At 37.0% G+C, this 27,216-nt stretch overlaps 3 protein-coding genes across 3 annotated transcripts; 2 read left to right on the forward strand and 1 right to left on the reverse strand.

Annotated features, from left to right (window-relative positions):
- The first annotated feature begins 4,884 nt into the window (after nucleotides 1–4,884).
- LOC122863857 (sperm acrosome membrane-associated protein 4-like) lies at nucleotides 4,885–9,000 on the forward strand. Its single transcript, XM_044170668.1, has 3 exons — nucleotides 4,885–5,333; nucleotides 6,920–7,030; nucleotides 8,590–9,000. The coding sequence occupies exons 1-3, from the start codon at nucleotides 5,282–5,284 to the stop codon at nucleotides 8,802–8,804; spliced, it is 378 nt and encodes a 125-aa protein (XP_044026603.1). The 5' UTR covers nucleotides 4,885–5,281; the 3' UTR covers nucleotides 8,805–9,000.
- A 4,334-nt stretch (nucleotides 9,001–13,334) lies between these two features.
- Nucleotides 13,335–21,650, forward strand: clic1 (chloride intracellular channel 1). The gene is made up of 7 exons (XM_044170670.1): nucleotides 13,335–13,494; nucleotides 13,761–13,825; nucleotides 16,003–16,112; nucleotides 16,470–16,595; nucleotides 17,139–17,245; nucleotides 17,699–17,880; nucleotides 18,028–21,650. Exons 2-7 carry the CDS (start codon nucleotides 13,784–13,786, stop codon nucleotides 18,187–18,189), a joined length of 729 nt encoding a protein of 242 aa, XP_044026605.1. The 5' UTR covers nucleotides 13,335–13,494; nucleotides 13,761–13,783; the 3' UTR covers nucleotides 18,190–21,650.
- Nucleotides 21,651–26,688, reverse strand: LOC122863860 (prostate stem cell antigen-like). Its single transcript, XM_044170672.1, has 3 exons — nucleotides 25,823–26,688; nucleotides 24,914–25,033; nucleotides 21,651–22,703 (listed from the first exon to the last, which is right to left on the reverse strand). The coding sequence occupies exons 1-3, from the start codon at nucleotides 25,872–25,874 to the stop codon at nucleotides 22,492–22,494; spliced, it is 384 nt and encodes a 127-aa protein (XP_044026607.1). The 5' UTR covers nucleotides 25,875–26,688; the 3' UTR covers nucleotides 21,651–22,491.
- Between the last annotated feature and the right edge of the window lie 528 nt (nucleotides 26,689–27,216).

Raw genomic sequence — 27,216 nt, forward strand, 5'->3', positions numbered from 1 at the left:
ACTGGGCCATCTTGGGAACTATTAGGTCAGTTTCAGGTGAAACTAGGCAGAGTAATCAGCAGATACTCAGGTAGACTCCTTCCTGAGGGCAGGGCTTAAGTAACACAGAGTAGCTTAAATTTCTGAGTTCCCGGTCCATTTTTCACAATTGAGAATGACTTCCGGATGGGAGCCGAAATGTCTTGATTCTGAAAACAGTGTCGACTGAAACCTTTTGTACGATAGAATACTCCTGGACGAATGAGGGACTACACGTCATAACCACTGTTGTGCGTCAGTGTCTAGTCAATGTATTTGGTAACCAAAAGGTTAACAGTCAGTCGCAAATTATAACACAAACCAAAAGGCGGAATTCTATTCTGTCAACTACGACAGAGTATCCCAAACAGGGTTTCATTTGGGACTGTACTAACGTAGGCTAATGCACAGCAGAGTAGCCTATAGGACAGGTCGATTTCTTTTTTATATTATGACTTTATTCTCATTAAATTACAAATTTATTCTCATAATATTATGACTTTTTTTCTCGGAATATTAGGACTTTATTCTCGAAATCTGAGAGAACAGATATGTGGGATAGATTTTGAATGCGCATAAAGTTTTGAACATGATCAGAAAACTTGCTGAAACACAGTAGCTATTAAAATCCAGGGATTTATTAATGAATTCAAATGAATTCATTTATCAATGACGTGAATAGGTGACACATGCATATTTAAAGAGGTTACTTCCCCAAACAAAAGACACAAAAGAGGAGGGAAGACTAAATAATGCCCACATGTGTGTTGACTCAGCAGGGATGATATTAAATCAGAAAAGTTGAACTACAGGAGAATACATATTTAAAAACAATACAGAATGCCTGAGAGCCTCACTGTTTATATTCCATTACATATTTATTTTTTGAATTGTCACTTGCTGCCTGAATTTTGTGTTTCCCTTTACATAAATTAAGACATTTCCACCATAAATTGATGCAGAAAATGCAGAAATTGGTACAGAAAAATGTACCAGACTGCAGAAAATGAAGTGTTAAACATGATTTTTGGTGGTGTCCCCTCCAATGTTGAAATGAAACCTACGCCCTTGCTTGATGGCACATCTTTGACATAAAAGCAGATGCCCCCAGCTGATGAATCTCTAATTGGAAACCCACTTCTGACACTCCCCTGTACTGTTGGGTCATTGAACGTCTCTTTGACCGCCTCTGTCATCGAGATCTTCTTATTTGTGCTAAGATCTGGGTCTGTGCAGCATCGATGGCAATACTTGTTACAAGTAAGAGCACAAAACAGGAGGCATGCTTGTATATTGTGTTGACAAAAGGGAACATTATCTCCGATGATGATCACTAAAACAGCCTTTTAAATGGATACAAATTAATAAAATCAGACGCCTCACACAGCAGGTGACAATTTTGAACACTTTATGTTAAAAACTGTTGTTACACACATTTAAATGTAACTGAAATGATCAGAATGGAGGTATAAATAGCACAAAATGCTGACAAAATTACTCACCAGTTTAAGGACTTCATCTCAAAATGTTGTACATTCAGATCTTAAAGGTCCAGTGTGTAGGATTTAGTGGCATCTAAATTGAAATTGCAGTTTGCAACCATTTGAATACCACTCATATCACCGTCCCCCATGGATGTACTGTATAATAAGAACTTGCAAGTTCTTATTATACACCCATGCCCTCCCCTTTCAAGAAACTTGTGAAAAACATGAACAGCCCTATCTAGAGCCAGTGTTTGGTTTGTCCGTTCTGGGCTACTGTAGAAACATGGTGGTGCAACATGGTGGCCTCCGTGGAAGGGGACCCACTCCCTCTGTATATAAAAACATCTTCTTCTAAGGTAATGAAAACACAACGATTCTTATTTTCAGGTGATTACACACTAATGGAAACATACATAACTATTATATTCCATTTCCGCTAATAGCTCCTCCTGAATGTTACACACTGGACATTTAATGATACAGTTTAAATTTGTTGATACTTTCCTTACCGAGAACATGTTACCTGATTTTATATGAAACTGTTCAATTCTACATTTTTCATCTATTTAGATCCACTGCAAATTATAAATCCAGTTTCTGACAAATACGAATTGTACTGACAAGGACGTGGCAGAATCACAAATACTTTTTGGGCTGCTCACATATACTGTAGATATGTTATATCAGCTTATATTCAAAGCTCACTAAGCTTACCATGGCAGTTGCTACCATTGAGGACACAAAGGGGTTGAGGAGTTTACAGTTTTTACAGAGGTTTTCTGATATTTTATACACTAAATATATTAAAATATGACAATATGGCATCAGTTTCAGCAAGTGTGCCAAAACATAAATGTTACATCAACTGACAAAGACCTCTAGTGACAGTAGTAATTATGATGCAAGCAAAGGAGGAAGTCACTTAAAAAATGTATTTGATGGGTGGTTTTCTGCCGACGCATGACCTCAATATTTCTGGTTACAGCCCCGAGGCTTAAAATCCAAAGCCATAAATAACTGGAAGCTCTTTTTATCTTGTCATCTTTGAGGCTGCTTTCTTTAATTGTCATAAATCTGGTATCATCAAAATGACAAATTAATCTAACATTTATTTGTGGCCATGTTTGTATGTCCTGTACAAGTTATGAACTTTTACTCTTTACTCTACAAAAGGTCTGCAAAAAGTAGCGATGTTATTCTGAAATGGAAATACATTTTACTCCCTAAAGTCGAAGGTTGTATCAAGGAAGTACTGAACTGTATCAAGCATGAAAAAATCTGACTGCTACTAAAGGCTCTATTAAAACTTTTTAGATAATATGGAAACCCCTTCTGGACCTCATGTACTTCTGTCTAATGGACATTTTTGTTGATGTTTTGTAAAATTGTAAGAGCAAATCTGTCTATGATTCAATTACCTGCTAACATTTCATGCAAATGGAAAATATCCATATATAAAGCACTAAACACTAAAAATAAAAGCTTTGGCTGAGTTACTTAAAGTATGTTTATATTTAACACTTCAGCATGTTTAAATTATATTTCTGATTATGATGACGACATTGATGATGACTATGATTAGAAGTGATAAAGACGATGATTGTGGTGGCGATTTGTTGTGTAATGTTTGATTCATGACACTGTGGCTATCTGACTTATTTTTCTTGGAAGAAAGTAGTCCCTTCTCCCTCACTTTATCTCTTTCTACAGCCTTTTTTCTCTTCTCCTGTCCTTTCCTTTGCTCTCCTGAATCTCTCCTTCTCTCTGGATCACAGGTGAATCTCTGACCTGTAACACCTGCAGAGTGGGGGTCGCAATTTTTTTACAATTTTCCAAAGTAATAGCTTTTATTTTTATATTTTATGCAGCCTTTTGTCAAAAAATATACTTGAAATTGATTAATTTAAGTCCTATGGGCTGGTTGGTTTATGTGCAGGTGGAAGGCTCTGACAGCCACTTAAAATATTTTTGTCCTGAGTCACATAGTCAGCTGATTTTCTGACTACGTGACTGACGAACACAGTATTGTTGAGAAACAATACTTGTTTGGATTCCATAGCTCCTCAACAAGCACTTGAATTTACCAACCAGGAAGTCTTTTCAAAACAATCAGTGCTTTTAACTGTATTACCACACAAGTAAAATGTATCTTTGACAACTTTAATTGGAAAGAAAAAAATAGCAAAAATAACAATCATAGTGGTACAAATTACTAAATGTTCCATGTGATTAATTACCTATCTCAAGCAAGTTTCTAATTTAGTGTCAAATGTAAACAAATGGGCCAACACAAGCAAATCGTTTTGAGGTCAAAAATATAATTTTATGTAATTTTTTAATTAAGCTTATTTGCTTTCTCGTTGAGAGTTAGATGACAAGATTGAGACCTCTCTCATGTCTGTACTTGGTTAATGGGATAAGAATGCGTACAGATGGAGAGGGAGAGGAGGAGAGAGGAGCTCAGTGCATCATGGGAAGTCTCCCGGCAGTCTAGGCCTATAGCAGCATAACTAAGGGATGGTTCAGGACTCACCCAAGCCGGCCGTAACTATAAGCTTTATCAAAGAGGAAAGTCTTAAGCCTACTTTTAAATGTGGAGATGGTGTCTGCCTCCCGAACCCAAACTGGGACCTGATTCCACAGGAGAGGAGCTTGATAACTGAAGGCTCTGGCTCCCAGTCTACTACCACAAGTAACCCTGCATCCTGGGAGCGCAGTTTTCTAATGGGTAATATGGTATTATGAGCTCTTTAAGATACGATGGTGCCTGACCATTAAGAGCTTTGTAGGTGAGGAGAAGGATTTTAAATTCTATTCTGGATTTTATAGGGAGCCAGTGCAGAGAAGCTAATATTGGAGAAATGTGATCTCTTTTCCTAGCTTTTGTCAGTACACGTGCTGCAGAAGTCTGGATCAAGTGAAGAGTTTTAAGGGACTTCTTCGGGCAGCCTGATAATAAGATATTGACGCAGTGATAATATATTAGTACTTTGCTTTTTTATTTTCTGTGTAAAAAGTTTAACAAACCCCGCTGATCTTCTTGTCTTCCCTTCAGCCTCCAACATCAGTAAAATGATGAGACTTGAGGCTGCCTGGCCTCATCACTCTGAAACCAAACCGAAACAGGAGCCCTCCTGACTGCCGGATGCACCATCACCAAGACCTGCTGCAGCACTGACTGCTGTAATGGAGCCACATCTGTCCAGCTCCCTCTCACGGCTGCTTTGGGCGCCACCCTAATGGCCATTTGCCAAACTTGATGAACCTTGAATACACTCCAATATTGTGATACTCCCATTGTTGTAGCCTCCATGCCAGTAAATTTGGGATAATATAGGCACAGTATAAAAGCTCAATGTATTAACATATTGTTCAGTCCATGTCAGCGTCTCGTGAAATTTGAAAAACTATGCTCTACCACAAAGGAAACATTTAATTGCATGAAACCTTTTACTGCATGTTTTAAATTAGGTGAACAAATAATAAAAGTTGTTCATGCTCAAGCTTAATGACCGAGTTTTCCTCTAGGCTGTGAATGTTTTATCTGAGTGGAGTTTTCCAGTAATGACCAGACACTTGCTTCCTCTTCACGTAGCTGGAACACAAAACCTGATGAACCTCATTCTTGGACATTGTTTGTTCATTGAGTCTTTCCTGAATTCTTGTCATTGTCATTCTTGTCTCAAAAGCTCACTTGACTGAGATTTAGAAGGGATTTAGACGTTTAAGTTCATTTTTAAAAAAAGGAATCCGTTGACCTCGTAAACCCAAGAAGGATGAATAACTTTTGGAAAGCAGTGACTGTCCTGAGTGCCTTCATTGCAGCAGGTAAGTTAAGAATAATGTCTGACCCCTCAGGTGAAAATGAAAGAACAAGTACACTAAAGCAAATGGAGAATTTATAAGGAAAACTATTCCTTTATTCACTATAATTAGAAATATAGTATATAGTATATTTGCCAGTGTTATTATTATTTGGGAACGGGCATCTAGGCTGCCAGATGTTCTTGGAATTGCCAGTGTTATTATTATTATTATTATTTGTATTTATTTTTATTTTTATTTATTTATTATTATTATTATTATCATTATTCAAACAGTAAACAGTACGGTAAACAGCAACTGCAAATTCTCGATAAAATAGATCTCCAATGTTTGTTGTAGTTATGGTAGCTGTAGTGTGGTAAATTTCAGAATTATATTTCAAAAACTGAATTTTCAGTTTCAATGGAAATATCTTTAACATCTTTAATCATCTGTTTGTCATTTATGGAGCAATCAATCTTTGTAAAAATAAATTACAGACATGTAATTTGTTTCCTAGATGAAGTCCACAAATTTTCAGAATTTGTCTTGATAACTGAATTTTTGACACAAGTTTGAAATCTGCCTTTACGCCGTTATCACAACCCTGGTGGTTGCATAAGTCTTAGTGTGAAGCTACCTCCAATTTTTGTGTTTCTGCGGGTAGTTCAACGTGATCACGACGTGCCATTAGTGGTAAAGGTTGTGAGTTCACGACCCGGGTGATGCACAATGAACATCTTGATCACCCTGCTCCTGGAGACCTACTGCCATGCATGTTTAGGTATCTCCCCACTCTAACACACCAGAGTCTAACTAATTTAACTCATTATTCATCCCTTGACAAGCTTCAACTGCTTCAGCTCATATTTTTTGATCAATTGACACCAAACTAACAAATGGGTTCTTACTTGGCAGGTAGCTCATCAATCATAATCATCATCATGTCTTGCCCTTGGTGTCTAAGAGCCAGGCTTAGGTGTTTCCCCCAGCCTTCGTGCTAAGCTAAGCTAACCATCTTCTGGCTGTAGATTCATATTTAACATAAAGACATTAGAGTGATATCGATCTTCTCATCTAACTCTCAGCAAGGAAGGGAATACGTGTGTTTCCCAGAACTATTCCTTTAAAGGAAAACGGCTGGAGGATGATCACAGGTTGTAGAGATATTTGTGATTTTAAGAATTATTATGATTATTGTCAGCATTAGTATTAGTAGTAAAATAATTATAAAACTATATCTTTCAGAAGATGACACAGTAGAGTGACAGGGTGTAACGTCTGTCATCCGTTTTTCATCTTCTTATAATTAAATCACGGAAATATCACTTCACAAAACCCTTTAGGGCTTTAAGGTGAACATGTAATTTATTCTTCCTCCTTTTGCAGTCAGTGTTCTCACAGCAACTTGACTTATGACAGAGAAGTAGAACAAATGTTATTAAAGATATTTCAGATGCCAAGCCAGGGTGATAACAGCTTCTGAAAATTCAAACCAAAACAAGATTCCCAGAAACTTCCTCGTACTGTTGCATACAAAACCTCCAAACTACGTTTCTGAGTGAGTTACTGTGAATCTTATTATCACATATTTTCTTTTCATTGAACAGCACAATGCCTGAGCTGTCGTCAGTGCCCTCTTGGTGTATTTGGGACGTGTCTGTTCGGAAGCGACATCACATGTAATAATGCGACTGAGAGTTGCTACCGTGGAGAAGCACGTAAGGAAACCTCTACAACACACTGAATATACTGTGAATACACTACAAAGTTGGACATTCAACTACAACATAGAGACATGTATAATGAAATACCATTACCAAATTAAATAAATTACCATCAAAATCATGACTAATACGAACTTGGGGCTTCCTGAATACTACTTCAGGAACTTTACATTCTCATTAAAACCCACTTAAGACAAGTAATATGTATAAATAATGATGTTTTAACTACATTCTTGTCCCTGGAAAACAGCAGTGGTCAAAACAATCTCACATCAACATCCATTATGTAGCTGTTTCGGAGCTTTCGACTTTATGACATGGTCTTCAATTGCCCAATTGCCATGTAGAAATGTTCAAACTTTCCATGAAGGTTTGAATTAAATAACATGAAAACTTTGAACATCTACAGTTCCATGGCAATTGAGCAAACTCAGTCTGCTGATGAGGACTGTGTGATACAATCAAAAGCTCCAGAACAGCTACTAAATTAACCTTGAGGCGAGATGGTAAAAACAACACGTTTTACTTCATCAGGGAACCCCCAGCAAACCTGAAGAGATTCTAAAGAAGCTTCTTTGATGAATTTTTAATGTGGTAAAATTTGAAATGGACAACAAAATCTTGCCAAAAGAGTAACAGTCTCAACAAGGGCACATAACAGACATGCCATGATTGAAAACAAGTTTTTTACTAGTTTTTTAAACTGAAAAGAGATTTGCATCATGAGTAATTATAAAGTCCACATTATTCTACCCATGGTGCTTATTCTGCCCAGTTGCAAAGCTATGCAGTGAGCTAAACACTCTTCCAATAAAGGTTGACGACAGGAGTTGGCCTTTGAAGTCTTCACTGGAAACAAATATTAAACTATAAAAACAGTATTGGATAACTAATTCAATATTTAGTAATTACAAATAAGAAAACAATAAGATACCACAACCAATTCTTAGAATAAGGTATTGTAAAAAATTAACTAGCACAGTAACAAGAAACCCAGATTCACAAAAGTATAGACTTAACAGTCAAATTAATTACGCTATTGAAACAAAATATCACACGTGGATCAAAATTAACTTCCCGTAGGAAGTAAAACACAGTAATCAATTCAGTAAACACACACATAAAGTGTGTCCACAAGAGTAAAAGTAAAAACAGTAAAAACATGTAACAGTTAGCGCAACAGTAAATTAATAGTTACTTAGCATGTTGTATTAGCAACACATTAGCCCAAGACAGCTAGGTTAGGTTAGCAGTGAACTGATCACACAAAACTAAACAAATCATAAATCAACATTCCCAAAACAGATGTAATTAAAAGAGTACCTACAGATGATGAGTAGATAAAAGATGCCTGTGAATATTTGCTTGGTCACAGATCTGACAAAATGGAGGACGTAACAGTGTCAGTTAAACTGCCATGGAACTCTGTCAGTAGCGGTTGCTATGGCAACAGAATATTCAACTCAAACCAACTGCTGGTGACAGAAAAAAAAAACGCTCCCTTTAAATTTTACATTTGCTGACGTCCTTTTTCTGTTTCCAATCCTTCCCAGAGTTCAATGCTACGCAGTCGATCACCCTGCACACCCGCGGCTGCCTGGACTCAGACCTGTGTGGGAAGACGCTGACTGGCAACATCCTGGGTGCTGGTTACACCGCCAGTTTCCAGTGTTGTACAACAAATCTGTGCAATGGAGCCACTTCTGTCCAGCTCCCTCTGACTGTGGCCCTCTGTGCTGCCGTCCTCTCCTCTCTGTGGGGCTTGTAGGAGTTGTAGTTTCACCTGATTGGCCTCTGTTTCCATAACCCCCTAAGTTGATTTTTTCCCTTTTACTGTTTGCACTTATTCTGTTGTGAACTAATCAGTAGGCCATAAATCAGAATACTTTACTACGATTTGTTCTATTTACCATGTATCAAAGAGCAATTCATGATGCATCATTAAAAGGAATCATTCAAACCTATTATTCTGCCTTGTGTCTCAGTTTATTTAAATGTGACTACTTTGAGGCCAAAAAATAAATAAAACAGTAAAGAATTCAGTATTTTACCACCAGAATTCAATTCCTGGCAGCGTGGAGAGGGCTTCAGAAGAGCTTTAAGAGCTTTATGTTGGGAGATAAAACAGCAATGCTTTATTTACGGGTCCCTAATTTCCTAATAAGTGAAATCATAATGATATACTTATTTTAGTTCATTATTTGCTTTGAGTTTATAAGCACATGTTGATTTGCAGTGGAAACGTATAAAATATAACTTAACAGCGAACTGAATGAATAAAATATGATAAATCCAAATAATTAAAACATTTTAGAGAATTTCTGAGAGGGAAGGTGCTTCTACCCATGACCTCAGTATTTCTAAACTCAACACATTGATAAAATCTATTCAGATTAGTGGTTAGCTTTTAAAATTTTATAAAATATCACAACTGTTGTTAAGTTTTCTTTCTTTTCTGTGCCTTTTGTAGCCCATTAAATTATATCCTTCATCAAGAAAATGCTTCCCTGAAAAATAAAAACTTCCAGTGACACTGCTGCAGAGCATAAATTAGTCATAAAATCTATAGTCACAAAACAAAAACAGCTGCCTGTCCAGACCAAGTCCTGGTGTTGGACTGAAGGATGTGGGGTCAGTCAGTGTGTAAACAAACAGTTACAGTTTGAGGAAAACACTGATTCAATTCAGCACCCTGAGTAGCAAAATAAAAATATCCCTAAAAACAATGAATAGATAATTCACTTAAAAATCAAAACATTATGTCTTACAGTTCCATATCAACCATCTCCCAGATTATTATATTAATCTGTTCCACAAAGACATAAATTAAACAAGGGGTGTCTCTACCGTGGCTGATATACAGTATACGGGAGCTCCTGACTAAAATAGACTGAGCATATGTTGCTAAAACTGCTACATATGTATGTTTTTGAGAAAAAGTCAACCAATAATTTGAAACAGGCTTATATAGAAATGCATATGGGACAAGCTGACAGACAGATGAGCTACATTAGATAAGAGTGCCTTCATATATGGGTGAACTATTTCTTTAAAAAATATGACTAATGAGCATGAGAGGCTACTGTTTTATTATTCACAGAGACACAAAACAGGTTTGTTTGCACGTAATATGCAGGACTTGTTTTGTGAGAAAGCTCTGTGCTGTGCCATGTCAAAACTTGCCAACTACAGTCTACTATGCACTATTGTTTTCTCCACAGACAATCTGATGCTCACCACCCAACCTGCAAGTCATTTCAAAACCAAGGATGCCCTCTGGTGCATCACAAGCTGCACAAGCATTATCTAAAGTGTCTGCAAAACAGAGCAAGCATGCTTTGGACACTATATTCAATGTTTTTAAATTAGAAAAAAGTCCAACAATCAGCCAAAGTATATATTATATAATATCAGTAAAGAATATGTACTATTAAAAGTCCCTCTATAACTGGCATGCTTAGATTTTTTGATATACAAAAATAGTTGCACCCAATTATTTACAAAAAACCCAACGTTATCAAAAACATTGAAAGAATATGTCACTTAAATTACAGATCAAAAGACAAGAAGGCAAACATGTTGTACGTTATGTAGATCTTTATTTTTTCCCTTATTTGACGGAGTAGCAAATTCACATTTAAAGTCTGCTTTCTCAGCCAGGGTGAAAGTTCAGTCTTGACCATGGAAACAGTAGTTTGACCAAAAAAATAAATAAATAAATAAAATGAAATCTTAAGCTCAAACGCAACTAAATTAAAACTGGACTAAATACTGGTGTTTTCTAAACCTCTCAGCAGAATTACATTCTTACACTGTCTCTCATGGGTTAAATAGATGAAACTCTCCTCAAACTGTCCCCTGGAAGTTCCTCAAGGATTCCTGGAGGTCCCTGGATCGCAGTTTGGGCCTCCATAAAGGGAGCACACTGTATCTGAATTAAAGCTTTGACTCTCAGTGTTACATTGAACTGACAGCCCAGCAGGACTTTTTCACATCTTATTTCTCCTCTGAGAGCAACAAGCAACGTAAAGCTCAATATTCCCCTCTACTGGCTCTTTACTATACTGCAAAACATACAGTAAAGTATTGTGATGAATTTTGAACAAAATATTCATATATATTTTGTATACATTGTGGTTTCTATTTCCAGGAACAACCAACAAAGCTAAGCTGACTGTTTGAGACATACTGACATTCATTTTACCCTAAGCATGCATGTACATCTTAATTATCTCTCTCATTTTAAAGTCCCTTCCTAACTCATTTGTGGCTTTTAACTGTGTTTACCTGAGAAAAAAAAGTCTGTAATATTTTGTAGTCCTCCATTTCAGTACTGTGGCTCAAAGGTGATTTCAAATGAGTGCAAGTTACATAAACAATGTGAGCTGTTTTTCCATTACATTAAGAAAAAGATGCACCCACTGTCCCATCTCGACTGCTGGTATGACAGTTTGCAGTGTGGGCACAAAACCTAACATGCACAATAAAAACATACACAGTAAAAACAATCATCGGACTATCGAAGTACATGGCAGACACCCACAGTACATAATACTACACAGCAGCGTCCTGCAGTGCTTATAAAAGTACAAGAAGAGCACAGGTTTTATAGATGTCACTAAGGCTGTCTTGCTTAGTACCTACTGTATTATTTTGCTGACAATATTCACAAAAGTTCTTCTAGGCAACAGTAACCATGCCAACAGAGGATGCAGACAGTCATGACACTCTCAATAAAAGACCTTCAAGATATCATATATCTCGTAGAGTGTATGTATAAATTTCCTTTTGTTAGTGTTGAGGATTAATGGGATATGAGATATGGGAGTCAACTTAAGACATTTCTTTTTTAAATTCATTTTTTATTCAGTCAATAAGCATATATGTCTTTTTACTTTAAGGTCCATATGCAGATATGGAACATTTAAAGTACATTTAGGCATACATGTTCTGTATTTATATGATAAAACCCACTGGAGACCGCACCTGAGTATGAGTCCGAGTACAGGGGGCACAAAAACAACAACTACAATATAATGCAATCCAACACAACAAGAAAGCCTCACAAAAATCACCACCAGAGTATACAAATGTATTATTTCGGCTGCTAAATTGGACTGTATTAAAATGTATGCTGCAGGTGTTCCTATCGTGTTTTCAGTTTTGTGTCTGATTAGACAGACTCAGGTCGGAGTTGTGTGTGAGGTCATCATGTACTTATAAGAATTATAAAGTTGTATGTAAACTGAGAGCCCCTGAAGTCAGGAAAAAATATATATTTTATCTTGTTGCACACGATAATAACTTGTGTGTACAAATTATTATCTTGTGGGCATAAAAAAATATCATCTTTCGGGGCCTCGAAGGCTCCATAGTTTAACACTAATTTTGCATGATGAGTACTTTTGATATTTTAAATACATTTTGCTGGTAATACTTATGTACTTTTACTCAAGTATAATTTTGACTTTTACTTGTAACAGAGTATTTTTACACTGTGGTATTGTTCTGCATCTGAGTACTCAGTGGTGGAAGAAGCGCTCAGATCTTTTACTTAAGTAAAAGTACCAATACCATGATGTATAAGTACTCCATTACAAGTAAAAGTCATTCAACTACAGAAGTCTTATAATCAATATGTACTCAAAGTATCAAAATTAAAAGTACATAATTCTGAAAATTAGATATTTTATATTATATTTTACATTATTAGAATTATTAATACTGATCAATGCGCAAGTAGCAGGCAGTGGAGCTAATTTTTATTTTCTTATACAGTGAAGTTCGTAGTTTAGTCCAGTGGTTCCCAACCCAGGGGTCGGGCCCCTCCAAAGGGTCCCAAAATAAATCTGCGGGGTCTTGAGATGATGAACAAAGTTCTGCTACACATATCTGTCTTAATATTTTGGACTTTTCTCTAATCTTTGATTTTCTGTGAAATATTATATTATTACATATATTATTTAGACATCTGAGACAAACCAGACCAGCCACTGGTTTAATCTTTAACAAATTGTATTTTATAGGCTGATCATATTTTTAAATGTTTTATTTAAAGTCTTAATTTGAAAAGTAACCAGTAACTACATGTGTCAAATAAATGTAGTGGAGTAGTGGAGAAGTATAAAAAAGCATAAAATGGAAATATTCAAGTAAAGATCAAACTGTACTTTAGTATCTTCAGTGAAAGTACTTAGTAACTTTCCACTGTTGCCTCTACTACTACTTCTTCTTCTTCTTCTTCTTCTTCTACTTCTTCTTCTACTTCTTCTTCTTCTTCTTCCTCCTCTCAGTCCGCGCTTTTTATTGCTGAAAGCTCAACCCGTCGTGCACCACCAGGAAATGGAGGAGCTGTGGTGATGTAGTGCAGCTGCAGCCGCCTGAGAGGCAGCAGAACTGGGAGGGGAAACGACCAGCAGGCAGCCACAGGCGTTAGCGACAACTCTCAGCACTTTGAGGTAGGCTCTGCAGACTCAAAAAGTACCTACAATTTGATATTTTGAGCTTTAAGAAGCTGATGTTTGCGTTGTTTAACGTTTGCGCTGCTTGTGTTGCTGTTACAATGTTTCATTTGTCATTTACTCACTGGGATTTGTAGCGGAAGATGGGCTTGGCTGCCCGAGTTTCGAACTCGTCTCGTTTCTCGTTTAGAAAATGCAACTTTGGGCTTTATTCACCTTTATTTTAACCACTTGTTTATGTCTGTTTCCCACTTTAAAAACAGGTCTCGTGCATCAGCAGGTGAAGATGAGCGACGCGAATTTGCCCAAAGTTGAACTTTTCGTGAAGGTAAGCGATTGATTGAATGGTGACCTTAAAAAACCCCATCACACCCAGAAAGTGACGTTATGTGACGTTAATTTATCTAAAAGTGTGTTTAAATGTTTGTTATCTTATCATTTCTTAAGTATTCTTAATTTGTTGTTATTACAAGCTGATAAGGTATCTCACCCTGTCAATATGTGGCGACATAATGTCACCTTGTACGTTTTAAATGACAGTGTTTGTGTTATACTATTCATGTCAGTTAGACCACCTCTGCTGACTCACCGGGCTTATAAGTGACAGTAAGGCTAATCTAATTAAATGCACGTTAAGATAATGGGCAGCCGACTTTAATCTATATTTAGTATACTGGCCACGCAGGCTAATCCAAATTTCTTTGAGCCAAAAACAGGCTCTAATATAATATAACAAATAAGTCTTTCTCTGCCTCCCCTCATGCTCTTACACAAGTTTCCATAATGATTCCTCTGTATGAACACGTGAACATGTGCGCCACCCTCTACTTTTTTTCTCCTCTTCTTCAGGGGTGAAAGATGTTGTTGTAACTTCTCTAAAACCTGGTTTCTGGTCAACCTCTCCAATGACACTTGATACCCTTAAATTAACATAATATATAGGTATAGTTTCACATTAGAAACAGAAAGTAACTGTTGATTTACTGTAACTGTAAGCTTATACTGTAGACCTTCAGACTTCAGACCACAGTGCAGATATACAGAATGGCTGAACATGACGTATGGCTTCCTGCAGCCATACAAAGAACATTTTAAAGCTGTATAATCATTTCCTGAGTAGCCTGCAAGCTCTACTTGAATGCAAGAATGAATTATGTTGCTTCTAACGCTGCAGCTAATTATTATTTTTATTATGGATTAATCTGCTAATTATTTTCTCCATTCATTTATTAATCTTTTGGTCATGAAATGGTCAGAAAATGTTGAAAAAGGCCCATCACCATTTTCCAGAGCCCAGTGTGATGTCTTAAAATAGCTTGTTTTGTCAAAAACCAAAGATGCTCAGTTTATAATGTGAAAAGCAGCAAATCTGCACATTTGAGGAGCTGAAACCAGAGAAAGGTTGTCATTTTTGTTTGAAAAGTTTTGAATCAATTTATTAAAATAATTCCTGACTAATTTTCTGTCGATCAACTAATTGTATCAGCTTTAATCATTTAGTCTACAAAATGTCAGGAAATGTTTTAAAACCTAGAGCCCAATGTGTCGATTGCTGGCAACTATTTTGACAATCAGTTAATCGTTTAAAGTCATTTTTCAACTAAAAATACCAAACATTACCTTGTTGCAGCTTCTCATTTATGAGGTTGTTGTGCTTTTCTTTACCCCATGTGATAGTAAACTGAATATTGTTGCGTTTTGGTCGGACAAAACAAGACATATGAAGATTTTGAAAAACTGTGATGTTTCACTTTTTTTTATTTATTTTTTTACATTTTATAGACCAAGTAATGAATCAATTAATGGAGAAAATATCTGGCCGATTAATCAAATAATCATTAGTTGCAGCCCTACTAACATATGAGACAAAAAAAAGCAAAAACTTTTTGAGAAGCTGGAACCAGAGCATTTTTGGCATTTTGGCTTTAAAATTGTTATTATAATAATTGCTGATAAATTTTCTGACAATCAGTTAATCAATGTATCATGTCAGATCAAGTTGTTTTTGTCAATGCTCTTTTAAATTAAACAGAGACCTGCTGCTGACTCGAAGGGATCAAACCCTGAGTTAAAGCGTGAAGTTCATGTTTATGCTGTAGAGCAGAGAAATGTTTTGTTTTATTACTTACTTTTAGCTCATTTTCTTTGTCATTTTCTTCCTTTGTCTGTAAACAAGGTTAGGGCTCTGCATTAGGTTTCCAACATGGTTGATGGTGGGTGTGTGTAGTAATTTTTTATTATTTTTTTCTGTGACAAATATCCTGAGTGCTGACTTTGCAGTTTGGTTAAAGAGTGAAAACGTCTGGTGCACATTTTCTTTCATTTCATATCTTTTTATTTAGTTTTTCACACAAAAAGAGAGAAAATTCAACTGAAAAGAGGCAGCAATATTCATGACGTACTCCCCTCGTCCTTGTTTGTGCCTCTACCCAATGGCACTACGTGAGATAAACATGTAAGCAACTACATGAAGTGGTGCACATTTTCTCTGTTTTTGTGTCCCAGGCGGGGAGCGATGGTCAGAGCATCGGCAACTGTCCCTTCTCCCAGCGTCTCTTCATGGTGCTGTGGCTGAAAGGAGTCACCTTTGATGTTACCACAGTGGATATGAAGAGGTGAAAACACTGGCCTTACACGTGTGCTGCGGGTTTCTATTGGCACAACAGAGGAATGGCCGCCTACTGTTTTAATGCTCCCAAATGTACCGTTCAGTAAAGGAACATTTCACTCAGATATCGAGTGTTAAAAGATATAAAGCTACTCTGGCATTGATTTTAGTGACAGCTGGGCAGGTCTTAGTTAGCAAACAAGTAATTTCCTGTGGTTTCAAAGTTTTGTTTTCAATTTTCCTTTCCTTTTTCCCCTTATCTTCCATCTCTCTCCTGCTGTTTAACCCCCTCATCTCTTTTGCTGGATGTCTGTCTCTTTGTTTCTGTCTCCATCTGACTTTCTTTGTTTCTGTCCACCTTTAGGAAGCCAGACATCTTGAAGGACTTGGCTCCAGGTGCCCAGCCTCCCTTCCTGTTGTACGGCAGCGAGGTGAAAACTGACACCAACAAGATCGAGGAGTTCCTGGAGGAAAACCTCTGCCCTCCCAAGTAATCACTCCATCCATCTGTTTTACAAATCCGTTTCATTTAGGTGTTTTTTTTTTAGAGCTGAAATGATCAACAGAAAATTAGTCAGCAACCATTTTGGTAATCGATTCATCATTTAAGTCATTTTTCAAGCCAAAATACCAAACATTTCCTAGCTTCAGCTTCTCAGTCGTGAGGAATTGCTGCTTTTCTTTGTCTTATGTGATAGTAAATTGAATATTATTGGACTTTGTCAGACAAAACAAACATTTGAAGATGTATTCTTGGGTTTTTAGAAGGCATTTTTCACTATTTTCTGACCTTTTGTAGATCAAACAATTAATGGATTAATCGAGAAAATGAGTGGCAGATTAATCGATAATGAAAATAATCGTTAGTTGCAGCCCTAGTTGCCTCCTACTTTGACTTCTTGCAGTTTTTGTGTCTTCCTGTATAAACCTTCTCGGTCTAAGCTTTTTACAGTTCATATTTCATTAATGTGAATTTTTTTTTTGTGATGTGATGATCATATGTGAATCATCATCAATCTCTCTGTTTGTTTAGGTATCCCCGTCTGGCTGCTCGTAACCCAGAGTCCAACACAGCAGGCATGGATGTTTTCTCCAAATTCTCCGCTTACGTCAAGAACTCAAACCCTCAGGCCAACGAAAGTATGTGGGTCTAATATTTCAATATAAGAAGTATAATTTGAGTCTTTACAGTAGAATAAAACTTGCTTGCTTCATCCAGACTTTGTTTTTTACTTTTCTAGTAGACACTGTTTTATTTTTGGTGGTATTTTCTGTAACAAATACTGCTGAGCTCCTCTGATGGACAGAAAACCAGCAGGGAGCATCCCAGTTAATAACATTATGGTCTGAGCTTTTCTGCCTCAGTGCAAACAGGTCACCTGCTGCCCTCTGTGTTGGGTGATCTAATTGGAAATGTCACTGTTGTTGGGTGAAAATTGTGTGTTTATTTAATCTACTCTGTTATTTCTTTTAAAAATAAATTCACTCACTCATTTCAGCCTTTTAAACTGCATTAGTCTGAATTCAAACTATCCCTTTGGCTTTGATTACACACTGTATTTGATTATTTTCTGTGTATGCACATGCGCTCAGATCTAGAGAAAGGCCTGCTGAAGGCTCTGAAGAAGCTGGATGACTTCCTCGGTTCCCCACTTCCTGACGAGATTGACGAGAATAGCGCTGATGAGGTCACTTCCTCATCCCGCCCCTTCCTGGACGGCCAAGAGCTTACTCTGGCTGACTGCAACTTGCTGCCTAAGCTCCACATCGTGAAGGTAATCTTCTGTTTTAAGATGTGCAGCACTGGGGGCCTGGGATGAATAGATTATAAATCCATGTTTTTGGTCTGAAAACTGAAGGCTTGTGTCCAGCACGGTTTGTTGATTCCATCTCTCAAACTCTTTCTCTTTTTCTCTCTCCAGGTGGTGTGTTTAAAATACAGAAACTTCAGCATCCCTCAGTCTCTGACAAACCTCTGGAGGTACCTGAACGCTGCGTATGCCAGGGAGGAGTTTGCCTCCACCTGCCCAATCGATGACGAGATCCACATCGCCTACTCGTCTGTAGCTAAAGCTCTCAAGTAGGAGGACAAGGATGCACAAGTCATGAATACACCAGCAGAACAACATACAAAAGCACAAAAACAACACACATTTACATCACTTGCACATGCAGAGCATTCACTCTGTAAGCAACTTGGTCGATCTGTTTCTCAAGTGGCTTTTTGTGCTGCTTTAAAAGTGGATATCACCTTTTGATAATAAGACGGTGTAGTCCCTCATTCGTCCAAGAGTGTTCAACGTAGAAAAGGTTTCAGTCGTAGTCATCTGGACACTGTTTTCAGAATCGAGACGTTTCACAATTGAGAATGACTTCCGGATGGGAGCCGAAACGTCTTGATTCTGAAAAGTGTCCAGATGACTACGACTGAAACCTTTTCTACGACCTTTTTATAATGTTAGATCCTTCTGATGCCCCAATATAGTAAGTTTACTCCTATCAAACTTTACTCTTAGGTTTTCTTTAGAGATGTTTATTCGTGTAGTTTTCCTCCTAAAAGGGATTTTATTTGCCACGTGGATCTGTTTACATCAATAGGGAAACAAGGAAGCACAGAAATCAGATAAGCTGATTTAAAAATAAACACATGCACAAAAGAAAAGTCAGCTGTGGCTAAATCAATTTAGCTGACAAGCTTGTTGACTTCCACATATCATCCGAGTTTTCCTGGACATTCAGCTCTCTAGGAAATTAACTAACTTCTGGTTACTTGTTGGTCATGTTGCTTGCAGGCACACACACACAGACACACACACACACACACACACACACACACACACACACTGTACATGTGCACACACTTACATGAACATTTTCAAACACTTACAACTACAGTTGTACACAGTTTCACCATCATAGATGCACACTGTAAAGTTGAAAATGTTCCTTGTTCCCTTCTTAATGATATTTGCTACAGTATATTCAAAGCTGCCAACCAGATCAAACTTTAACTATTAACTTGCAAGCCTTGAACACGCTGATTCAACATTTTCAGTCTTGGTATTAAGGAAATGGGGAAATTTATTTTTAAAATGACAAATGCATACCAGCACCAGCTCACCAGCCAAAGTGTCTTTTGTGGTTTGTCTGTAATCACAGATGTGTCACATGAACTTTATTATTTCGTTACAGAGGGAACAAGGCCTTTAACATTTAATTGCTAGATTGCAAGATTTATTATTGAAGCCAACTTCTATTTTAAATGTTTCATACTCTTCATAGTGCATCTCAGAGAGGAAGGTGGGTGCTTTTCCTTACCCGGCCTGCAGACCAGGTCTCGCTTTAGGCAGGCAGAGCTGCAAACAGTTACAGAGACAGGAAACTATTTCAATAGACTCGGGCTTCCCCTTTCTGCTCCCACAGCAGGCACGGAGGATTATTCAAGATTACCAAGCTTGTTTGTGATCCGCTATCAGGGCCCCTTGCCAACAATTTATTTTGTTCTGCCTATCATGTATGAAGGATCCGTTTTTGTGTCATATAAAGGAAAGAGATCAGGTTGTAAGTGTAATGAAGTTGCTGTGGATGAAGAAATAGGCTGTTGTTAACTGCTAAAGTGCTACACTGAAAGCACTTGTCCTGCCTCCTCCAGTTGCTCAGGGCTCAAGGCCTGTTATGTCACATGTTTCTCATGAGGGAGAAAAAAAAAGCAGGAAGTTAAATATAAACATGTAAAATGTTTAAAATGAAAATAGCAGTCAGAGCTTTAGATTGTAGGCTGTTATAAGGATTAGGCTAACGATATTCTATGTTTTCCTTATTGTCAACAAAGACCAAATCCAACAACACGTTACTTTGTCACTTAATACTTAGATAAAGTAGTTTCCTAACACTGCTGAGCTCTAGTTTTTAACAAATGTCATTCAAACAGGAATAAATAGTTGCTCTAGTGGGTATTTACAGCAGAAGGTGAAGTTAAATTTTTTTCAACAACTGGTGGATGGATTGCCATGAAATTTGGTTCAGGCATCCATGTCCCCCTCAGGAGAAATTGTAATAACATTGGTGATCCCTTAACGTTTCATCTAGTACCGTCATCAGATCAGACTTTTAATTTGTCCAATACTTTGGTTTATGCCCAAAAACCTCCAAAACTCATGACATTACCATCAACCTCAGCTGTACGGTGGGTTCAGTGGTAATTAGTAAATGTTAGCCTGCTAACATGCTACACTGAGATGGTGAACATGGTAAACATTATACCTGCTTAACATCAGCATGTTAGCATTTAGCACAGATTACAAGTCACTGTGACTAAGTGAGACTCACAGTGCTGCTAGCATGGCTTTAGGCTCTTGTTAATAGTTTTTGGACAACAATGGAGCTCAGTGGCACAGAGGAATAAGAATCTGGTTACACAGGTAATACTTGTTACGAGGGTAAAGAATTGTTGGTTTTGGTCTTTTCATGGAATTTGTTGACAAATAGAAACATTTAATATCACTAGGCTTATTATAATTTTAAAAACATTGTATATTTAGTGATTGCAGGCTGTCACTTAACTGTCATGAGCTGCCAGTAGGATTAATCCACTCTTGGAAGTTTGCAAGTCTGAAATTCTTGTAAAAGTGACTTGAAATTGAACCTCTGGGAAGAACTGAAACCAGTAATAACACACCTTGTCTGACTGTAGCAGCTGCTTGTCTAGAGGATTTTTATTAACTTCACGGCACTATGCAAATTAACATTTATAGAGGCTGTGTGTAATTACAGTAGGTAATGGTGTAAACATCTTTGCTCAAAATAGCCTCATTATGTGTCATGTATCTCAGATCAGGGTGGAGCTCTTTTAAAAAGAAATTGAACCTAAGTGCAATTTAAACCGGTTTGAAGAGACAATCTTGTACAGAGACTTTGGTTATATTAGACATCCAGTGTGAGCACAATTGGTTATTTTTCTACATGATTTTATTCATGCAAGTTAAATCTTTCTTGATGAACTGCTAGGTGTAATGCAAAGAGATGATACTGTATATTTTACTTGACTGAATTGTTGTGAATTTCACCTATTTTCTAAAATGGACCAACGTTTAAAGGGATCATGTCTGAAAAATGGGGAAGAGTTTTTCACTTCTTACTGTAGGAGTTGATATAATTTCAGGGACCATTTAACTTGATACATTCATTAAAATGTTATTTTGTTAGTTTGTTTTTCACTTCACTGTCTAACAGTTTTTTTAAAATCTTCATGTACATGTATTTTCTTTGTTATGAGACAAATGTTGTGCTTTTTTCTTGGTTTCCTACCCCTATGCATACAAATTTTTTTTTCATGCGGTCTGCCATGTAGTCAAAAGCAGTTGTGCTTAAAAGTCCACAGGATCAAAACAGTGGTGTGGACACTAAAGCAGTAGGTTTAAATCAACAATGAAGACTATCAAACTAATAGCACAGCTGAAATGTATTTTGTACTTTAAATCTCTTACAAACATGTATTAAACAACACACGTATTAATATCCCAATAAAAATTATCTTGATAATAAATAGTGACAGATGTGTTTTTATTTACTTTTTAACCATTATCCATGGTAACAACATGGAGATGGTCAAGGAAAAGCCGTACAAAAAGGTGCAAACAAGAACATTTCTAGTCTATACAATCAGTACGTTCAAAGCTTAGACAGCAATGACTATAAACATGTTGTCAAGTGCAGTAATTAAACAAAACAATACATGTACATACACTGAAACATGGATACACACAAATAAGAAGCATAATACTGAGAAGGCATCTCTTCAGTGTAGTTTATTAATGTTAAAGTTTTATTAGCATCATTATCTGGTCATCAACATGGCCAAACAGTATATATTTTGAGTTTCAAAGCAGTTAATAAAACAATCGCACGTCAAGATCCATTTAGTATCTCTTCTGGAGCTTTCGGCCATTTGACATGGAAATGTAGTTGTTTGAATTTCCGCTTTTTCTCTTTTTTTCTTTTTCTCCAATAGAGATGGAGTATTTTGAGGACTTCTCATCCATGTTGGTGTAAAAGTTCATTCTTGACATTGGAAACTGCAGTTGACAAAGCAATCTCACATGTCTGACCAAGTCTTGATTTATTTTTTAAGCTTTTTTTAAGAAGATACGTGGATACTATGGTTAGGAAAATAATCAGTGCATCAGTGATATCATATCTTGGGTGGCCACTAGGACACGTTACCTGTTAATTCTTATTAAAAACATGAATTTTCAAACCCTACTGGCTTACAAGTGCATGCTCGTGTGCCTGTGAGTGTACATCCTTTCCAGGTCACTTACATCTTTGATGTTTGGTGTTAAGCGTGACCCCCATCTAGACCTCCAGCCCATCATCATCTCTGATGCTCAGGCCAGCAGGAAAGTGAGTGCAGGCAGCAGGCAGAGAGCGACTCCTCCCCAGCTGAGGGCAGCAACGGACACGGCCCCGTTACACAGGTCTGTATCACAGCAGACGTTGGTGTAGTTGAAGTAGAGGCCTGAGGCGTATTTCTGTCCGCTCACACCGCACTGGGAGGGGATGGCACAGCTCTTTTCATACATCGTCACTTGAAATGAGCCTATAAGAGCAGAGACACAGGTCAAACTAATCTGTGGAAGGCAAAGAAAGGCCATAATAATTTGAATTTTAAAAGCAAATGTATTGGCCTGAATATAAGGAGAAAAAAATCCTATACATATAATATATAATTTATGTATATTTGAGGATTAGGCATTTATGTGTACCCAACAGCAGATATTCTTTTTAAATGGAGAGTGTTGCATTATGGGTTTCATTCAGGCTTGACTGATTATCCTCAGTAGCTCTGATGCTCAAGCATATTGGTGTCTGAATATCACCACTCCAATTTAAGCAAATTGATTTTTATTTTTTAATTAATAATAATTAATTTGAGAACTGGAATGTATTTATTTGAATATTGGATACTTAAATAAATATATATAATATAAATACATTGCACAACTTTAAATTTCAAAAAGGGGGATTCAAGCAACATAAAATCAGACAGATGGTTTTCAAAGTGCTACAAATTTGGTGTTATTTAAATTTTAAATTCAGTAGTAATTAAATTTCAAAATAAGGTGTTTACACTAGTTTTATAATTCAAATCCTCGTGGCCTCTTTTTGCTTCCATACAAACTCATTAATTTTGCACCATTTACTGAAGTTTAGCATAGCATTAATGAGTCCTACTGCTTAATACCTTTCACCTAATTTTATGACAGGGAACACATCTGAAATCATATTCAACATATTGTCTAGTGTACTGATAAAAAGATATTCTTGCACTGAAGACCCAGTCTCACTTGGCCATAACATTGATGCTGATGACAGAATTACCTTAATAGAATATGAGTGTGTTTTGGCTGCTTTTTATCTGACATTTACCAAATTGTGCATTCTAAAGGTAACATTGAATGATATCTGGGTCAGGTGTTGGAGGAACAACTACTTTACTTCTCTACCCACATTGAAATCTGTCTGAGCATTTACTGGTTAAGGTGCATGTAAAAAAGGGGCTTTAGCCTCTGATGAGACAGTGATCGTTTCACCCCACCCACAGAGCCCGGAGAGCTATTTTTAGACATGATTTGATGGCATCACAGGCATTAGTGAGCTGACAACCAGCCTGATTAGAAATGGTGCTTAGATCTGATCTACTGAGTCATTCTTTTGTCTCTTTTTGTTTTTTCACTTGTGGAGTTGAGGAATGATCAGGCCTGAGAAAAGGCCCTAAAAACCAGTCACAATTTTTTATTTTAGTATCCATAGCAACGGCACATAGAGATCAGACAGTGCAGTCTGTAAATATTTGGACAATGATATGTTTTTATAATTGTTTTGACTCTGAAAGAAGATTTTTAAAGGTCCACTGTGTAACATTTAGGAGGAGTTATTGGCAGAAATAGAATATAATATTTATAAGTATGTTTTCATTAGTGTATAATCACCTGAAAATAAGAATCGTGTTTTCATTACCTTTTTAGAATAAGCCGTTTTTATCTACATAGGGAGTAGGTCCCCTTTCATGGAGGCTGTCATGTTGCACCACCATGTTTCTACAGTAGCCCAGAACGGACAAACCAAACAGTGGCTCTAGACTGCCACCATAGTTTCTCCTACATGCTTGGAACGGGAGGGTGATCCGAGCGGTATTCAAATGGTTGCAAAGTGCAATTTCACCAGTAGATGCCACTAAATCCTACACACTGGACCTTTAAATCAGTCTTTGTTCTAGATTTTGAGAGTTTTCTGGTTTTTCCTCAGCAAAGTTATCCAGATAACTCAGTAAACCTGCCTCTCAGAACTGGCTGTGCATAGGATTTAAAGGAAAACAATGACTATGAGATTTAAATGCAGCTGCATCTGGCATATATTGGGTGAGCAGTGTAGGAATTGTAACTACAAAAAGGACTACAGTTTCTACACAGTTCTTTGGATGTGGGTGTAAACAGCCTTAAGTTAAAGATAAAAGTCAGCACTTTAACTTAGTTAACACTGTTTCTCTTCATATCCAGTGGGCTGGAGGACAGAGCCAAAACAAAACTGTCCTAATCCATATACAGACTGCACTGTACAATACATTTCTCAGATCTGTTCCCAGACAATGTTCTGGACAGTGAGGCTTTGTCTCACAATTTGTGACCGTCCTGCCCTAGATTCTCAGAAAATAATCTCATCTACAGACACAGAAGTCACACACACACACACACACACACACACACACACACACACACACACACACACACACACAGATCTGGATCTCACCCCGTTTTCCCAGCGCAGTACTAGACAGGCAGCGCTGCCCAGCTGGGCACTCCTGAGGAAACTTTAAGCAGTCCAGAGGAGAGAATGCGGGGAATACACAGGTGTAACAGCGCAAACAGCCTGGGGGGAAAAAATGGAAAAATATTAAGAAACTGTGGTAGGAAATTACTGCATATGTATATGTACATCGCTGAATCACTGTTATAGTAAATCATCTGTTGAATAACACATAACATACACATTAGAAGACTTTCGGGTGTCTCCATTTCTTGAAATATGCTTGTTTTGGTAACTGATTCTCACTGGACTTTGGTGTTTAGAGCAGAAGACAGGATAGCTAAGGAGAGCCATACACGCCCCTCTTTGTGACCTTGTTTTTTGGAGTATATCTAGCCCATTCCAAGTGTTTTTGTCAAGCTAAACATATCCAGAGTTTTTACTTACATTACAATGCATTCAAAATAAGACAACAGAGACTGACCAGATTGTTTTGTGTGAGACACTCTGCAAAATGGAAAAAATACCACAGTGGAATAATCTTTGACTAATCCTTAACTCATTCTAGTTTGATCGACACTTCAGCTGGAATAAATCTTTATAAATTATTAAAGCAATAAAGAATAACACCCAGTATCCAGGCAGTGTTATTACACAAACACTAAACAAGCTGTAAATACACCAAACCTTACAACGTCAAGGAAAACTTTTCAAAAGTTTTCAGAACCTTTTTCTAAATCTTAGCATATTTGAACATTGCTGTTTTGCCTTTTGTTGAGAAGAAGTTAGACAGTTTTAGCATCATGTTACTGAAAACACATTTTACAATACATTAAACAGTGTTTAAATGTCCTCTCGTAATAATTTCACTTGTTAAATTAACTGAAAACTTTTTTTGTGTGTCCTACATACCTGCCAAAGGTAGACAACACAGGAGCACAATCAGACATTGTGAATGAGACATGATGCTTCCAGTAAGAAGTCCTCAAATTGTTTTCAGTTATCTATTCAAGCACGTCCAAAAATCCCCTCTTGGGCGATGTTAAACTGTCTCATCAAACTAACTGCTGCAGCTGATCCGATACATCCCCCAACTCATTCCTAAATTAAATTTCTCTTCGTCTTTGAAGTCCAAGCCCACACCCTCAGTCTCTTCTTTACTTCTGTTTTACTGTATTTTGTTTTAAGCTGATAAAGTGGTACCTCCTTAAACGTAGTTTGTATTGTCAGCACCCTTAAGTCACCTCTGAGTTTTTCTCTTTATGTCACTACTCTTCTTGTCATCTATCTTTTGTCATAGGCCTGATTTGTGTACCCATGTTACTCCTCCCTAAAACTTCAAATTTAATTTGGCGAGGTAATTATGATCAGCTGACATGGTTAAAGACAGCCTACAAAGGAGATTTATGTTTTGTATTTGCTTGATGTTCATTTTTATATCACATTACGTGACCCTTCACAACAACAGCGTCTTTACTAAGTGATTATTTAATTAAAGGGACAGACAATTAGGACACATTCTAGAGGAAGTCAGAGACAAAGTAGAGAAAAAAGGAAGTTTGTGTAATACAGCTGAATAAGATGACCTCTGACCTCACTGTGAAGGAGGTTAAGCAAAAATAGGATTTCTATTTCTCAGTCAGGGCTGTAGCTCCCACTGAGGACACCAGCATCGTGTCCTCAGTAATATTTAAGGGAATTTGGGGGTTTAATAACAACGAGAGTTTATATATTCTGTCTTGAAAGTGCCGATGTGAGGCTTTCACACATCTCATTTATGTTTAGACCATAAAAGTAATATTTTCAGTGATTTACAGGCACACAGACTTTCAATTAAAAAAAAACCCAAAACAAGTTGGTATAAAATTACATGTGAATACTGTCTAATACTTGTATTTGTTACATTTTTCTGGTGTAGTTGTGTGTATAAAAAGTGAAACTATATTTTCTTACAACCTTGAACTGTTCTATAATAATATTTTCAGTGATTATTCCTAAACAAATTGACATTTTTAAAGGTGCTGTCTTTTTTTTTTTTTTTGGAAGCTTTATATTTTGTTAAATTGACAAAATGATGAGGTCAGACGTATTGCTGAGTTTGTGCTAAATAAAAGGATACCATGTATGTGGGGTGAGGACAGTTTAAAAGGTGCTAAACAAAGACAGAAAATTAACCTGGACTCCAGAGGGTTAAAACACTGTTTAGACTATAATGTAGACAGATCACATTTTAAATTGAACTGTTAAATGAACAGATCAAATGTGAATGTTTCTATTTGTTTTTTTAAATACTCCCAAAACCTCAG

Source organism: Siniperca chuatsi, linkage group LG17, assembly GCF_020085105.1.
Source record: "Siniperca chuatsi isolate FFG_IHB_CAS linkage group LG17, ASM2008510v1, whole genome shotgun sequence".
Lineage (NCBI taxonomy): Eukaryota > Metazoa > Chordata > Actinopteri > Centrarchiformes > Sinipercidae > Siniperca > Siniperca chuatsi.

Coding starts and splice junctions, on each gene's coding strand:
- LOC122863857 (XM_044170668.1), top strand. CDS start 5,282: ATGAATAACTTTTGGAAAGCAGTGACTGTCCTGAGTGCCTTCATTGCA. Junction 5,334..6,919: donor GAGTGCCTTCATTGCAGCAG/GTAAGTTAAGAA, acceptor TTCATTGAACAG/CACAATGCCTGAGCTGTCGT. Junction 7,031..8,589: donor TTGCTACCGTGGAGAAGCAC/GTAAGGAAACCT, acceptor AATCCTTCCCAG/AGTTCAATGCTACGCAGTCG.
- clic1 (XM_044170670.1), top strand. CDS start 13,784: ATGAGCGACGCGAATTTGCCCAAAGTTGAACTTTTCGTGAAG. Junction 16,113..16,469: donor ACCACAGTGGATATGAAGAG/GTGAAAACACTG, acceptor GTCCACCTTTAG/GAAGCCAGACATCTTGAAGG. Junction 17,881..18,027: donor CTAAGCTCCACATCGTGAAG/GTAATCTTCTGT, acceptor TTCTCTCTCCAG/GTGGTGTGTTTAAAATACAG.
- LOC122863860 (XM_044170672.1), bottom strand. CDS start 25,874: ATGTCTCATTCACAATGTCTGATTGTGCTCCTGTGTTGTCTACCTTTG. Junction 25,034..25,822: donor GTGTTGTCTACCTTTGGCAG/GTATGTAGGACA, acceptor TTTTCCCCCCAG/GCTGTTTGCGCTGTTACACC. Junction 22,704..24,913: donor TACTGCGCTGGGAAAACGGG/GTGAGATCCAGA, acceptor CTGCTCTTATAG/GCTCATTTCAAGTGACGATG.